Raw genomic sequence first — 16778 nt, 5'->3', positions numbered from 1 at the left:
TATAGATTTATAGGCAGAAAATATGTATGTAAAAAATGGGGGTTTTAGTGTACCAGGTTCATGCATAAAATTACAAAGCTTAAATCAATCTCTCTTTCTCATAGAATTTCTTCAGAGAAACTAATAGAAGATACCTTTACCTATTTGACACAAAGCTGCTTGATAAACAGAAGGTGGGCAATACAGGCAATTATTAAGTCCTATTATATATGAAAATGACTGCTGTGACGAAAGTAAATGGTAAGTGGTAAAAGGACATTTCTTTCATAATTTCTACTTGATGGCCTCTTTAAGATGGCAAACATCTCCCTTGTTCTGTTTCCCATCTATTAATGATGTGAATTACATGAGATACTTGTTGACATACTTCATGTTTCTATACCTGAACCAAAGCATGGCTGATAGTACAGCTGTGAAGAAATAAATTTGTTGAGAATATGACTTCATATTAGAATATGTTTATGGGTTTAATTAGAAAACCATAATTTATTCTCAAACTGTCAAGCACAGCTGCAGCCCCACAAGGTTCTTTAATGGCTATAAGTCTGCTCACAAAGTCAGAGAATGGAAGTACCTTCCAGTTTTGGGACAAAAAACAACCCAAAGAATTAAGATCTTCTAAAAGATCTTCTGATCAAGAAGAAAAGCCTGAGATGGCCTGAATTCTTCAATCTTCAAAAAGTAACAACACAGAACATGTGTGAAGGTGAAAAAAAGATAACTGAGCATGCAAAATCATGGTCACTTTGATGAAATCAAATTTACAGGTGTTCATGTGACAAGCAGTAATTAAGAGCATACTTTCTTTAGGAATACATATGGCTAGAGCTGCTAACTCAGTTCTGGCCACAGGTTCAAAATGAGGAATTCACTTCCATCTTTTCCTGCTGCCATAATGCCAGCCCTCATGAGAATGAATTTACATGAAGAACAGTTTGGCTCTAGTGATGGACTTTGGTGCAGTGTTAATGGCTCTCACATGAAAAAGCTTCCCCTAGAGAATGAACATTAACCACTTTGTGATTTACAAGAGTAATATATGAAAACGGCTAATCAATATGGGTTCTAAAGTTCCAAGAGGTTTTCTTCTGGTGCAGAGAAAAAAAAAACACATAATGACATGATATAAATAAATGGAATTTACTTCCATCTTCCAGTTATCCAGATAGAATCATAAGAGCTTGAAACAAAAAACATTAGTTTAAATAATAAACCAGACAGCTTTTTAGAAGCTAAATATATCTAAGACAAGATGAATGAAGACTGACAGACACATAAAAGGAGATATTAATGAAGTCTATTGGTTTAATTTTCTTCAGAATTAACAGAAATATATGCTTCTTTGTGAGAACTAAATACATTTTATTTAGATAAAGATGTACAATCAGAAAAGTATGATTCTCTACCATTCCTGAGAAACTAAAAAGGGACAATAGTAACAGTTATTTTAATTTCGTAACTTCGGTCTACAGCAATTAAATCAGCTTGTGTATTAGCAGTATAATGAATCAGTACATTGATGTTAACTAGCCTGCAAATCATTGGTTCTGAACTAATTAATTTTCTATCTTCTACAGTTCTTCACTGCTGTAGTAGATGATCAAGCAGTTCAGAGTTTGGCATAGTCTTTCAGGATCATTTCCAGTTTCTGGCTCAGCATGATGTTCCCCTTCACTTTTAGTTTACCAGAAAAAAATGCCTAAAAAAACAGAAGTGGGGTGGGGGGGAAACATGTATTTAACTGTTTTTTCACAAACCAAAGAGTTGCTGGAACAAAAAAAAGAAGCCAAAGAATGGTTGTTTAGCAGTCAGGAGAACACCTTCAGTGCACAATGCTTAACAGTTATCAGTAATTTAAAAAAACTATTAAATTCTAATACCATCCAGAACCAGATTTTTTTATCTATAGTGCAGACAAGGCCAACTCTGTCACTCATTAAAAAAATTAAATAAAATAAATACAAAGCAACTTCAGTGGCCTCTGTTCCCTTTCCATATATAGCACAGAGCATTTCTCCACCTGTAAGACAAATGCCTTCAGAGAATCTGATGGCAAAACTTCAGCAGGGCACAAAAAATAAAGCTCCAAGCATCATCCCCTCACACTACAAATATCCATATATCATTGTAAGAAATGAAACAATTGAATGAAAAGGCTATATAATAAAAATTAAAGACCAAATGAAATTGTAAGCTACACACTCAAATTTGTAACAAATATAAACATAAACTTGCACAATGTATTGCACACATATGCCAAAGAAATACAATGGCTTTATATATAGCATATAATACCAAACAGGAAATAAGCAAGATTTTGTTTCATTTGCAAAGTCATAAATCAATCAGTATATTTCACTTCAGTGCTGGTATATTACATTTTTATTCTCCCTACTTCAAAGAGCTGCATACCCTGTTTCAATCTAGTTTGTATTTTTTTAAAACTAGTTTTGCTTTGCTATGGCTTTGCAGTTTGAAAACCCTTTGAAAGTTACTTAAATGTTCTTTTGCATAGTTCCATTGCTTGAAATACATTCAAATAAATAATAGAGAGAGCCAGCACAAAAGAATTTGAATACATGCTTTGAGCTTCTTCAGATGGAAAACTACACAGAAACTCAAAGGAAACACTAATGCCTAAACATAGATGGTGTTCCTGAATTGCAATCACTGTTCTTTAGCATTCTGATGATTACACATCAACATCTTGTTTGTTTATGCTTTATGCCTGCTGTATACAGAGGGTCACAAAGGATTTTACTCATGTGGTATGTAAGGCTTATAGAAAACATTCACCGTGATCACTAGTCTCCAATTTACAATCAAAGTCTCCAACAACTTCTGCTTGGGATCAAAGAAAAGAAACTGTTTGATATATGATGAGCTTAATTAAAGTTTTCATTTGCTCAAGCTTTAATCTGTAAGCTGACACATTAAATTTGTGACAGTTTAATTTACTTTTACACAAGGCATTTTTATTAGCAAAATTAGTAGTTTTAAGCCGTTGATTACTTCAAGAAGCTAAAAGTGCAGACCCAGATTATAGACCTTCCTTAAATCTTTATTTCCCTGAAAAAATCCTGGTTTAGATGAATTTTGACCATCTACAAGCATACATTGTCTTGACATTTCTCTGTGCTGCACTACTAGCAATAAATCAGACCACTGCAACAAACATCAACTTCCTGCAACATGACAACCAAAACAGCCTGAATGATCAAACTGACAAACCTAAGCTTGCAAATTGTATACTGTGAAGTACCAGGAAGCAAACAAACTCCTAAATTTGCACTGCCAGGCTTTATGTCACAGAACCACAGTATACTCTAAGTTGGAAGGGTCTGAGAAAGATAATCTAGTCCAACTCTAAAGTGAATGACCCGTACAGGTATTGAACTCACAACTTTGGTGTTATCAGGGCCCTGCTTTAGCCCTTTGTGGTTGGTGTTATCAGGGCCCTGCTTTAGCCCTTTGTGGTTATCTTTGTCTTAAGATAATAAAGATGGCATAAACGTCCCCTCATGCTTTCTGGATAATTCAGTATAAGATACTGATATGCTTATACCTCATCTGACTCTGGTCTCCACTGTCAAAACATCCCAGGGTTTAGGATTTCAGAATGCAAACAGTCATGAACCACAATTTGATGTAAGGCAAATAATATGTCTACATACAAGACAATATATCTCTGACACCCAGGCTTTACCTTTTGGGGGTTGATCTTTTGTTGTACCACATCCATGAAATCCTCATCTGAGAGAGTGAAGGTAGTATCAGCAGAATTTCTGGCAGGTCCTTTATACACTGCTCCAGATCCATTCTTTAAGTCAATTGCTGAGAAGCAAGAGCAAAGACAGTTTAGTTTCAAAATAAAGATAAAATTTTCAGGCTTAAGGACATTACTTTCCTTACCTATTATTATAAAGCATCCAGTCTAAACTATCAGCTATCAGCTACTTAGAAAATAAATGACGTATAATTCTTTTTCATCACTGAAAGAAAATTAAAAAATATTCCTGTACTGAAGGGGAGGGTGTTTACAGCAAGGACTTCAAAGTTCTTGCAGTGGTGGTAAAATCTATTTTCAAATGACACTGAAGATGCACAAAGTATTAATTAGTGCACTTACTGCAAAAATGTTCAAATTAGTAATAAAGCTCTGAAGTTCAAAACCAGCATCCTGTAGTCAGACAAGGCAAATGTAGTGGTGTTCAAACATACTGCCACATTTTCTCAGGTCTGTCCCCCGGGCAACACAATACAGCCTACTCTGCTTCAAGCAACGAGTGTTTAAAGCCTTGCCAATTATCTGTCTTTCTCTCCTGGAAAAACAAAAATTCCTCCAAGTGTCTGTAGCTTCAGAGTGCCCTTTTCCCACACCAAATGACCTGTCAAAATAATCTACTACAAAGCTAACACTATCAGGTATTATGTCATTTGTTTAGAAGAGTATTTTGACAGGATGTGCTCTGCCGAGTAATTCTCAGATTTTGTGAATTCCCATCTTTCCTTTACACCTTTGCCTCTTGATCCATCACATCCCCATCCCACACATTAGTCGTGGAGATATTCCCGTAACGACATGGCATCTCTAGTCACAGAATCATGGTTGACGGTTGCACTTCATGGACAAATTTTAAAACCCTTGCCTAACCATGGAGCTTTATTTCTGCATAAGCTATCTTATGTGCAACTTTTTTCCAAATAATACTTTGACAGGGTAAGGGGAATTGTAGAGACTGGGAGTAGCTTTAGTCTATTTAAACCTTTCATTTTCTGAAATCTGCTTTAAGTAATATTTAGCCAGTTACAACATAACTAGACGGGGACTTAAGTATACAACATTGCTCAGTGAGTTTTACGGTAAATTATAAATCCTGGAACAGATTTTACACATATCACTAACTTCAAGCAATATGGGAAGAAATTAAAGAAGGCTACTGAGTGCCAGATTAATTATCTGCACATTTGTTTTTGTGGATAGTGGTTGTGCAACAACATCCTTGTGACCCAAAACAGCTACTATATGGACTAACATACCTGAGCCTTTAACATTACTCCTGTAGATTATGCAGGCACAGACTATTATAATGAAAACAAAAATCAAAAAAAATCACCTACTGAATCATGAAATGCAAGCCACACATACCAAACAAAGTCTGAGAGTGGATACCAGCTTTCAGATTAAGTTAACCAGGCCTAACTGTCCATGGGCTTTTAAAATACATCTCTACCCAAATGCTGCTAATATTAGGCACCATATCAGTGTAGCCAAACAGCTCCCTTTGAAATAAACAGCAACGTTAGCAAGCACAACAGATTAATTCACAAAACACAGACATGGTGTCTAGGATGCCTGCAGTTCCTAACTGTTTTGAATTACTTCTGGACCTTAGGAATCCCTTTTTGTATTGCATTCTGCTGCCATTAATCTTTTTTCCTGTCCCTACCATTCCTACACTGCTCCAGAAGGGACCCAGATACTGAAAGCCTGATATGCCATCTCCCAAGACACAACTTCTTCTTCACTAAGTACTGGCTGAAAATAAATTTTTATATACTTTACTGATAATACTGATCTATCAGTCTCACCAGTGTCAGGTTCAGATGACAAAAACAAATAGGTGTAATGACTCAGAAAAGTTCTCACAATCCCTAAGTTTTATTTTTAATACAGTATATAATTAACAGTTGCTACATTGTTGTACATTAAGATATTACTTATTATTACAGTCCTTGTCCTCCTTCTCCATTTCCTAACCAAATCCCAACACCATCATTTACCATCAATATCTATAATTAATACTAACCTCTCAAAGCACAACCATGCCTTTAACATTGCATAATCATGGCACCCATAATCAAGGTAAATCTTTCATGTTTACAGAATCACAGAATGATTAAGGTTGGGAAAGAGTCACTACCTTAACAACTAGACCCATTACTTTAACAACTAAATGCCACATACAGCAGTTTCTTGAACACTTCCAGGGATGGTGACTCTACCCTCTCTGTGAAGAAATTTCTCCTGATGTTCAACATGAACCTCCCGTGTTGCAGCTTGAGGATATTTCTTCTTGTCCTGTCACTGGTTGTCCTGTCCTAGAAGCAGCAGGAGAAGCCACCCCCCACCTGGCTACAGCCTCCTTTCCAGCAGTTGTACAGAGCAGCAAGGTCTCCTCTGAGCCTCCTTTTCTCCAGGCTAAGCAACCCCAGCTCCCTCAGCTGCTTCTCACAGGACTTGTGCTCCAGACCCTTCCCCAGCTCCGTTGCCCTTTTCTCGCTTCACCACCTCAAAGTCTCTCTGGTTGTGAGGGGTCCAGAACTGGACACAGCACTTGAGGTGTGACCTCACCAGTGCCAAGTACAGGGGGACAGTCACTGCCCTGGTCCTGCTGGCACTATTGCTGATACAGGCCAGGATGCCACTGGCCTTCTAGGCCACCTGCGCAAACCCGGGCTCATGTTCAGCCAGTTGTCATCTAAAACCTTCAGATACTTTTCCACTGGGCAGCTTGCAGCTTTCCAGCCAATCTGCCCAGCCTGTGGCACTGCCTGGGGTTGCTGCGACCCAATGACAGTACCTGGCACTTGACCTTGCTGAACCTCATCCAATAGGCCTTGCCCCAGTGATCCAGCCTGCACAGATCTCTTTGCAGAGCTTTCTTACCTTCCAGCAGATCAACACGTGCACCCAAACTGGTGTCATCTGTGAATGGACTGAGTGGACACTCAATCCCCACATCCACACCAATATGATATTAAAGATATTAAACATGATTGGGCCCAATACGGAGCCTTGGGGAGCACCACTTGTGACTGGTGGCTCCACCATTCCCCAGGCCCAGCCATCCCAGCCAGTTTTTTTACCCAGCAAAGATTACGACTGTCCAAGCTGTGGACCGCCAGCTTTCCCAAGAGAATCCTGTGGGAGATAGTGCCAAAGGCTTTGCTGAGGTGAGTCACCTGGTCATAAAAAGAGACCAGGTTGGTCAGGCAGGACCAGCCTTTTCTACACCTGTGCTGGCTTTGATCCTGGCCCATTGGTTCCTTGGCTCCCAGATGTGCTGAGTGATAGCAATCAAGATGGTATGTTCCATAACCTTGCTGGATACCAAACTCAAGCTGGTCACATCAAATACTTAATCCCACCTCAAGTTAATCCTTACTAGAATTCTAAGTCAAAAAAAAAAAAAAAAAAAAAAAAAAAAAAAAAAAAGTAGTGTCAGAACCCAGAATGTCCCTTGGACACTCTTGGATGTTCCGGGCCCAGGTCAGAAGCATTTGAGACCCTGGAATGCAGCCACAGACCCCTGTGGCTTTGAACTTGATCCATGGAACAATTTAACAACCTTGCAGGAAGAACAAGAAATCACAAAAGTTTAGATATTATAGTAGAAGTAGTCACAAAGTGAGAGAAAGAGTTTTTGAGTGCTGTACAGGGGGGTTTTAGGCCTTGTACAGAGGGGTCTGAGTTTTGTACATGGGGGTCAGAAGTTCTAAGATGGAGGGACTTGGGCGTGCCCTGTCCTCTTTCCTTCTTCTTCCTAACCTCCATGTTCATGGTGATATTGGCACTCACAGATTGGTTTAGAGTAGAAAGTCACTGTTCAATATAGGTGATGGGCATTGGGGAAAAACCATAAACATTTAACACGTAATGTATGATATAAAAGAGGGCACCAGCCCCCTGGGAGGAGGAGTGTGCCTTTGCCTGACTGCTGAATGGACCGCAGCAGCTGAGGGAGAAAATCTTTTAGATAACATACCATAAACTACCTTGAGATCGGACAGCTGAAGACTACTGAGTCTTTCTTTGGAGACACGGGTTGGAGGAGAGACTTTCCACCTTTCTGGGCCACCCCAACCAGGGGGTGAGGCCCGACAACACAACAACAGTCTCCGCGTGGTGGTACATTCTTTTCCCAAAAATGTCAAATGTCAAAAAGGTTATTTCCACTTCCTCTAAAGTCTTTTTAAATAACATTGAGATTTTTGATAAGGAAGAAAAAAAACCGTAACCAGCCACAAAAGCAGAGCACTCTTGTTACAGCAGAACTGTCTTTTCTACAAAAACATGAAGAACATTTTATTGTTACTTGATCCATCCCTTTTCATAGGCTTCATCATAAATGAGTTGACCTTTCTGATGCAAGTAGTTAAAAAAAAGGCGACACTGTGGAGAAAGAGTGACCCAAAATATATCACATATTAGTATTTAGAGAAGGAAAGTAACTCCCCACCTTATAAAGAATGAAAAACTACTACCACAAAAACTTGCTCATTCAATTGTTTTGCAAGGCAGAAAAACAAACAGAAGGATTAGAAACATACACAATCCATTTTCTTCCCTCCCAACATCTAGGCTAAAAAAGACAATTGAGACTAAACTAGAGCACTAGCTCATGGACAAATAAACCAGCAATGAAAGAAATAAGCTGAATGCCAGAACAGGTTCCAAGAATCGGAGCAGAAAAATCCTAGCTTTCCAATGACCAGACAAAGTGCCCTCTTGTTTGCCCTCTTGTTTGCCCTCTAGAATATTCTATTACACATCTGGCAGAAAAGTAGAATCAAGAAGTTCAAGTGAATGAAATGTTAGTTTTCCTTCAAATTTTTACTTTTGCTTAGATATGTAGGTGTTGTATTACAATAATTAAAAATCTATTAATTATTATAATCGAAAAGATGTTGTCAGAGATAAAATAAAAACAGGAGAAAATTCACATATATGGGAGATAAAACACTAGATATTGACATTTTATAGCAGGTTGCCAAAAACCTAAACACATAATATTTGGGGTACGGATTTAATTTTGACTTTGAAGAGTGCCTTACCCTTTCTAGGAGAAAAATATTAAACAGTTAGACTTTTTTTTTTGTTTGGTTTGGGTTTTATTCTGCTTTACAGTGGGTAAGTAAGGTCAATACAAGACCCAACCGCTAATCAAATAAAAACAAGTATTACCCACACTTCATTGCCTGAAGTTATATTGCATCACAAATTATTGAGCAATGTCACTGTAGTTTATCAGCTGTTCACAACCAACTACGTGTAACAATTTCTTCCCAGTTCTCATAACAAAGTTTTATTCTTCTGAGAACTGGAAAGGAACAGAAACATCTCCTGCCTTCAGCACTAACTTCAGAAACATGAAGAAAAGCAACAGATGGGCAAACTCTTCCAAGTACTGTTCTGGAGTGCCATTAACTACCAGCCAACAGATCTCAACAGCATTACCTTTTCTCTATGGAAAGCAAAGTTGAAATGAAACCCTAACTCTGAAAAAAAAGAAAAAAAATTTGATATTTTATAATGCCTGAAAAAAGGCAATTTTTCTATAGTAATACATATGCAGGAGAGAGCAAAGCATGTTTTAGGTAATGAAGCAAACTGGGAAAAGCTGGGATGGGTTATCAATTAAAGTTTTCGTTAAAAAGTGAAGGTAGTTTCAGTACCACTACACTTATTTCTTAGGTTTTGATACTTGCTTTATCTCTTTTAAAAGGATTTTCACCATCCTCTTGAATAAGACCAGCTTGTTTTTATACAGAAATACCACTAATTAAGGCCAGTTGTCAGGGATTATAGTTCAACATTGTTTACACAGCAGATAATCTTTCCAAAATTACACATCCTGAGTGCACAGTCAATTGCTCTACACCTCCTTATGGCTTCACACTATCCACAGAGAACTACATAAAAGGAAAGGCCGCTGCTGGTTAAACAGACTGGTGTTTATAATACTAGTGCCTCCCTAAAGATGTCTCTCTCTACCAACAAAAGCCAAATTCAATTCCCAAATTTCACTTCACTTCTAAAAATCCCGGTTTATTGCAGAAAATAGAGATCAGAATGTCACAGTTGCAGTTAGAAAACTAGAAATAAATGTAAATATAGTAAAATAAAATAAATGTTTGTTTCCTTAAAGTTTGAAAAATACCAGATTGATTGCATACACGAGAACAAATTTCACAGCATCAGAGAGTCATTAATGTTGGAAAAGGTCTCTGAGATCACTGAGTCCAAGTTTTAACGGATCAATACCTTGACAACTAGACCATGACACTGAGTGCCACACTCAGTTATTTCTTCAACACCTCAGGGATAGTGACCCCAGCACCCCTCTGGGCAGCCTGTTCTTTCCACAAAGAAATTCTTCCTTATGTCCAACATCAACATCCTATGATTGAGGTCCATTTTTGCTGGTCCTGTGATTTCTTACCTGCGAGAAGAGAATGACCCTCACTTGGCTGCAACCTCTTTGCAGGCAGTTGTAGAAGAGAGTGATACGGTCCCCAATGAGCTGCCTTTTCTCCAGGTTAAATACCCCCAGCTCCCTCACCTGCTCCTCACAGGACTTGTGCTCCAGAACCTTTCCCAGCTCCACTGCCCTTCTCTGGACATGTTCCAGCACCTCAATGTCTTCCCTAAACTGAGGGGCCCAGAAATGGACACAGCACTTGTGCTGTGGCTGCTGCCTTCTCTCATCTGCTTCCCTCCCAGATCTGAAGAGGCTGAAGGACATTAGGAGAAGATACTGGAGCTACAACCGTTGGGCAAGGGAGCAATGGGCTGCAGGGCCCTGATTGTTTCCAGCACAAAGCTGTGTAAAAGTGACAAGTCAAAAAATTAAAACACAAGACCGAACAACTATATATCCAATTAAATAGGAGAAAGAGGCCTATCAGGCAGCCCAAAAGAACCAGAAACACTGTTAACAAAAGCCTAGGAGGCCTTTACAAAGAGAGGTCTAAAAGAAGATAGATCATTAATTAATTAACATCAAGTCACAGCTTAAAAAAAAAAAAAAAACTCAGCCAAAATAATATTCTTCCTCACACACAAGTTGTTTCACTGATAACTTGTCAGGAATTTTGACCATACACTGAAATAGTATGTAATATTTAGCTACATGAACCAAGCTGCAAATTAACTTTAATGTCATGTTTTCCTTTTTTGCATTCTTGTAGCTATGTACATCGTGGGATTCATCCTCCAAAATGGCAATTTTACTTAGAAAAGATAGAAAGATAATTCAGAATGGATATCATCTAGCAGCATAACATTTACAAAAATGATTTAAAATTCCTGTACACAGAAGATCAACTAATATCCACCAGGCCGAATTTAAATGTAGAGTAAAAAAAGTACAATTCTACTAACAGAGTTGAGTAACATTAAAATCTGAAGCACCTTTGAAAAGCAGTCAAAATAGTGACACAGAAATAAATTCAAGCTATAGCAAAGGTAACATCTTACTGTCGTCTTCAGTTTTTAAAGTAAAAAATCAATTTGTCAAAGGCTAAAATTTCTAATTGTGTAGAGAAGCTTACCTTACACATTAATAACTCAAAAAGTGAAGCATTCATTTAAGCAAATGGCATTGTCAGTGTTATATCTTCTGAACTGACTGTCATTGCTCATCTGCATTACAAAAGCCTTGCTGAAGACCATACAGAGATCTTGTAAAGATCACATGAAGTCAGAAATCTTTTGGATTATTGAGAATATCCTAACTGCAAGAAAGCAGTATTTCCTTTGAATGTAAGCTCACAAACTACCATCATCTTCTGCACTTGCTGGTAAATGAATTATACCAGCATCTGGTAAAAGAGACACTTGAATACTGAATAATATAACATATGCAAACACGCAAAAAGAATTAAGTTGGCAACTGCTTATAGATGTCAAGTATTTGCCTCTGGAAGGTCTTTTGCTTTATGTTTGTTTGGGTATAATGCTTTTTAATGGCAGGAAAGTGTTTTCAAATATTCCCCAAATAAAAATTTTATCATGCTGATACATATATAGGTTGCCATTAAAAATGTGCCATTGGAGTTAAATAGACATCAACAATAGTAGGCTCTTGATCCAAGTAGGGACAAACAGTGAAGGCTGACACTACAGTTGTCGTAAGTCCTAAAATTCTGCTAGTAAGTTTTTGTAACTATTTTCATAATGACAATAAGAAATTTTAATGTTTAGATGATTTGTAACAGTTTAACTATTTTAATACTAACCAACTCCTGTTTTCTTCATCCAAAAAGTACTTGAAATGTACTTGAAATGTAAAGGCACACAAAAATATTCAGAAAACATAAACAAATACAGAAATAGGATGACACAGAAAGTTCTTTCAAAAAAAGTAATATAAGAAGGAAGTACTAGCATACCAATACTCCCAAAATGAGAAGTAAGCAATATTTTCTACAGACACCCTGCCGGATCACCTAGATATTTACATTCAGCATTACATATTTACTACACCACAGAGACTACAATAATTCATAAGAAACTGACCACATGGTAAAAATTTTCACAGTAACTTTTCCAAGCTTCTGGAAAAGTTTCATTTCAGCTCTTAATAGCAGTCAGCAGCAGGAAATGTTTAATATATTAGATTAGCTCCACCAGCCTCCATCACACAGGGATCTTCAAGTTTTTTTCCGAATTCATATAATAGTACAGAAAATTTTCATTGCAACAGAAGCAGAGGGAACAAGACAAACAAAAGCTATGTCTATTTAATACCTTAAAGCTAGAGATATATGAGTAGAAGAAAGCAGTACCTTCTTCCTACTGCTTCAGTAGGAGAAGCAGGAGAGGACAAAAGACTGACTATTGATTTATTTGAAGCAGGAGCATTCTCTTGATCTGAATACAATAGCAAAAACATTCACCTGTTTTCCCTCCTATAAAATGTGATCTCATGAAGCAAGTAAGGGCACTGCTCAGGCCTAAATCTCTAAGTGTGCTTGTTCTGCATTCAGCAATTTGCAGTTTCAGAACTTCCTGAGTGAGACATTTTATTCATATCTTGAAACACCCCTCAGGAGATTTCTCCTCCATTGCCTTGTCCCTCTATTTTCTGGACATACATAATATTGAACTTAGTTGATCAATAAAGCAATTCCAAATCTAAAGCCAATGATCAATCAACCTGAAATAGTTTTCTAGTTGTTATTATAAACATGACCATCACTTGTATCAAATTTAGTTACACATGAAAAAATAGACAGGATTTATTTGGAATACAGAGTGATTGCCCAACAAATACAAGTTTCCACTTCAAGTATTCAGGAGTTTAACCAACGCACTTCTAATTACCATCTAAAAACATAAGCAAGAATGCAAGTAAAACTTGATAAGCCTTCTCTCAAACTTCTGTGTCCATAAGTTAAATTACTTCACACAAAAATGGAAAACTGCAGACAACAGAAATGATTAAGAGCAGCAATGAATTTTAAGACAGAACATCTGAGGTGGATTATTCAGTATTTCCCTTGTCTCATTTTGATGTATAGGCAATCAGCTTGCATAATGTACAGAGGTATATTCAAAATATTTATTAACTTCTACCCAAATGGAAATCACTCTTTATCCCTCAAAAACTGCTTAAAAAGCAAGGCAAGTAGAACACAACTATCCTGACTGATCTCTGTATAATATTTTTCCTGAAATTTAATAGCAGTCTTGCTACTCAGAATCTCTACTGGTCAACATTAGGAAAGGATTAAGTGAAATTACACGTTTCTAAGTTGCTCAACAATAGTTTAAAAAAAGTCACAGTGTACAGAACAAAACATAATACAGATCTGATATGGCCTACTGTGAGTCTCCCTTCTCAGTCTGTCAAAGGGCAGCCCCTTCACGTGCATCATCCCCAAAACTCTTTTCACTACATCCAACTGCTGAGACCAAACAAAAAGAAGTCTAAGCAACAGGCTTGACCCAGACTTTCAATTCTCCACAAAAAGGCCTGGAAGTTACAACCTCACTAAGCTTTTTCCCTTTGGAAAATCTTTACATTCCAACAGTAAAGCAGTAGACATGTCAACTAAAAAACCAAAAGAAAAAAATTGGAAAGATAAAAAAATCTATCCAATTAAGAAAATAAGATTTGGGGTTGTTTTCAAAAATACATATCTTTATAAAGAAAGCAAAGGATAATTTAAGATGAAAAGGTTTTTGAGGAAGTAGCTTTCCCCCACGAGACCACTTCAACATAATTCTATTACTCATTGAATCAGGAAAAAGTTCTGCTGTGATCCATTGCTATTAGAAGCTTTAGTTTCTTGTCATCAACCAGTCCCATGCTTAAATGATGGGAAATCATGATTATGGCTCCATTAAACCTTGATCTCAGAAAGTTTAAATGGAAACAAATTGGGCTACATTTTCAATGAAGTGACAAGAACAATGCACTAGAAATAATTACTTATTTGTTTTAGATCAATTAGCATGTACATCACCAGCAGACTAATTATTGTAATACTCCTACTGGGCTAATTTAGCATGCTTTCCTAAGTGCAGTGACAGTCCAATCTGGAAAATGTAAATAGAAATGCACTGAAGTTCTAAAGGATGATGTAATCTATGCCTACATCTAAATAGGCAAGTTACAGAATTATGTTCTTTGAAAGATTAGTACCTGCAAACTTTATCTGACCTCCTTGTCATTTGTGGACCCAGAATGCATTCAAGACTGTAGATGGCACTGCATATTCATCTACTACGCTATTCTTAGTTCCACGCTATCAGTTTAATTAGAATGATTACAATTAATCCCACTTCATAATAAAAATACATTGGGGTATCATATAAACATTACAACTTACTCCACTGCATTGCTGTTTTTCCATCTTTAGTGATGTCCCACTGGAATACAGCGTTTACTTTCTTTACCAATTCATTTCCCATCTCTTTTACACGACGACCAATTTCTTCAAACACAAGATTACTCTGCAGCCCTTTAGTCTTAAAAAAAAAAAGAGTATGAAGAATTTAAAATTGAAACTTTATTAAAAGGTACTAAATATGTCACTTTCCAGCACACAATGCTTCAACTATCTATAGCAGAATTATTAAATGCAATTGAGATTTCTTCTACTAAAAAATAACCACCTCTAGCCACCAACAGAACGAAATAGTACATTCAAGCAGAAAATGCTTTATTTCAAATTTTCATTTAAAATTATTTCAAATCATGCTTTTATAATTTTTGTCATTTATCACTACAATTCAAGTAATATTTTTTAATCAGTGCTCTAAGAGTTTCAAAATTGCCTGTTTTTTCCTTTGGACAGTAACCACTGCCACTTCTTCCACAATGAATGTTATGTTAGTTTTCAGAACAAAAAAAAAAATGTTTTTACCAGTACATTACTTGGACATTAAAGATGTTCAAAACATACAGCACCATGAATACAGTCAAAACTTCGGTGCAGACAAAATTTAACAGTGGGATTAGCTACATTTACATTTCCAACTTTTCCAAGCACTGTATTTTGCAAGTGTTTCACTGTCTTTCTTTTAACAAATATTTTTAATGGATAAAAGACTACACTTTAGGAAGCTACTTCAGTGACACTTTTCATCTAACTGGAACTGGAGCAAAGAACATCTTAGAGCTTTAAGCTTTAATTGTTCACTGTACCTACCTGTACAGCAGAACACAAAACTCCTCAGTGCTATTTTGTCACCTCTTTGGTTAAGCCTAACATTTTCTATTACATTAAAGGGGTCCCAATGGCATTTAAATTTGCCAATCTTCGCTCACCCAGGTTGGTTTCCCTTGGTGGGTGTCTGACCCTGTCAGCAAATTTCTGCCAAAGCACCGTAATTTCCCAGAATAAGCTTAAAGAAAAACACCTGTTCTGCCAAGCTAAAAAAAAAAAAGAAAATCTGAGCAGTTCAAAAAAGTTCTAGTGTTTGAACTTCATTCAGAAGTTCATCTCATTCAGAAGGTGTCAGAAGATTAAACAAAAGCAGCAAAAAGAAGCAGGTCCCTGGATAAAGCATAGAATTATAGGATGGTCTGAATTGGAATGAACCCTAAAGATAATCTAGTTCTAACCCCCCTGATGGGGGGCAGGGACACTTTTCACTAGACCAAGGTGCTCCAAGCCCCATCCAGCTTGGCCTTCAACATTTCCAGGGATGAGGCAGCCACAGCCTGCTGAGTTCGCCACAGCCTGAGGCTGGCTGCACAACCTTCCCAGGTTTCTCTGGGAAACATGTTCCAGTGCCTCAACAATCTCACAGTAAAGAATTTCTTCTTCAGATCTAATCTAAACCTATCCTCTCTTAGTTTGAATCCATTCCCCCTTATCCTGTCACACAAGCTCTAGTAGAAAGTTCCTCTTTGTCTCCCTTCAGGTAATAAAAGGCCACAACTAGGTCACCCTGAAGCTTTCTCTTTTCCAGGCTGAACAAACCAAATTTTCTTAGCCTTTTCTCATGGGAGGGGTGCTCAATTCCCCTAATTTTCTTGATGTCCTTCTTCTGGACTCACTCCAACAGGTCAACGCCCTTCCTGCGCTGGGGACCTCACAGCTGGATGCAGTGTTCCAGGTGGGGTCTCACCAGAGCACAGCAGAGGGGCAGAATCCCCTCCCTCGCCCTACTGGCCACACTGCTTTGGATGCAGCCCAAGTATCACCCAATATTCCCCATTCTGTGATCAAAATGAGTGTCACTATCTTGGTATTTCATAAACTTCAAAGCATTAAAATTTCATTGTTTCCATGCAGGGATCAATGGGGAAAAAACACAACTGTTCATTAAGGCATTGCCTTAATACTAAATGTAACAAATATGCATTGCCTTAAGTGACTTTTAGACCACATTAGGTCATCCTCACTACTGCATGTACAATTCTGTGTTTTCTGGCAAGTACGGTACCAGAGGCTTAAGGCATGCGTGAACACAGGGGATTTAAAATATACAGAGTATGAAAAGCATATTGTGTGCTAGGCCTAACCACATGTACAAA

At 37.5% G+C, this 16778-nt stretch overlaps 1 protein-coding gene across 1 annotated transcript in view; it reads right to left on the bottom strand.

The window, feature by feature from the left end:
- Positions 1-1281: 1281 nt before the first annotated feature.
- Positions 1282-16778, bottom strand: part of HSD17B4 (hydroxysteroid 17-beta dehydrogenase 4) — a 63058-nt gene continuing 47561 nt past the window's right edge. Inside the window, exons 21-23 of the mRNA XM_068176899.1 lie at positions 14623-14761; positions 3707-3834; positions 1282-1699 (exon numbers count right to left, since the gene is read on the bottom strand). Of these exons, the coding sequence (XP_068033000.1) occupies positions 1610-1699; positions 3707-3834; positions 14623-14761 (357 nt within the window). The 3' untranslated portion in view covers positions 1282-1609. The remainder of the gene's footprint in view (positions 1700-3706; positions 3835-14622; positions 14762-16778) is intronic.

Source organism: Anomalospiza imberbis, chromosome Z (genome assembly GCF_031753505.1).
Source record: "Anomalospiza imberbis isolate Cuckoo-Finch-1a 21T00152 chromosome Z, ASM3175350v1, whole genome shotgun sequence".
Classification (NCBI taxonomy): Eukaryota; Metazoa; Chordata; class Aves; order Passeriformes; family Viduidae; genus Anomalospiza; species Anomalospiza imberbis.
The sequence above is the reverse complement of the archived record's forward strand: the minus strand, read 5'-3'. Positions and strand labels throughout refer to the sequence as shown.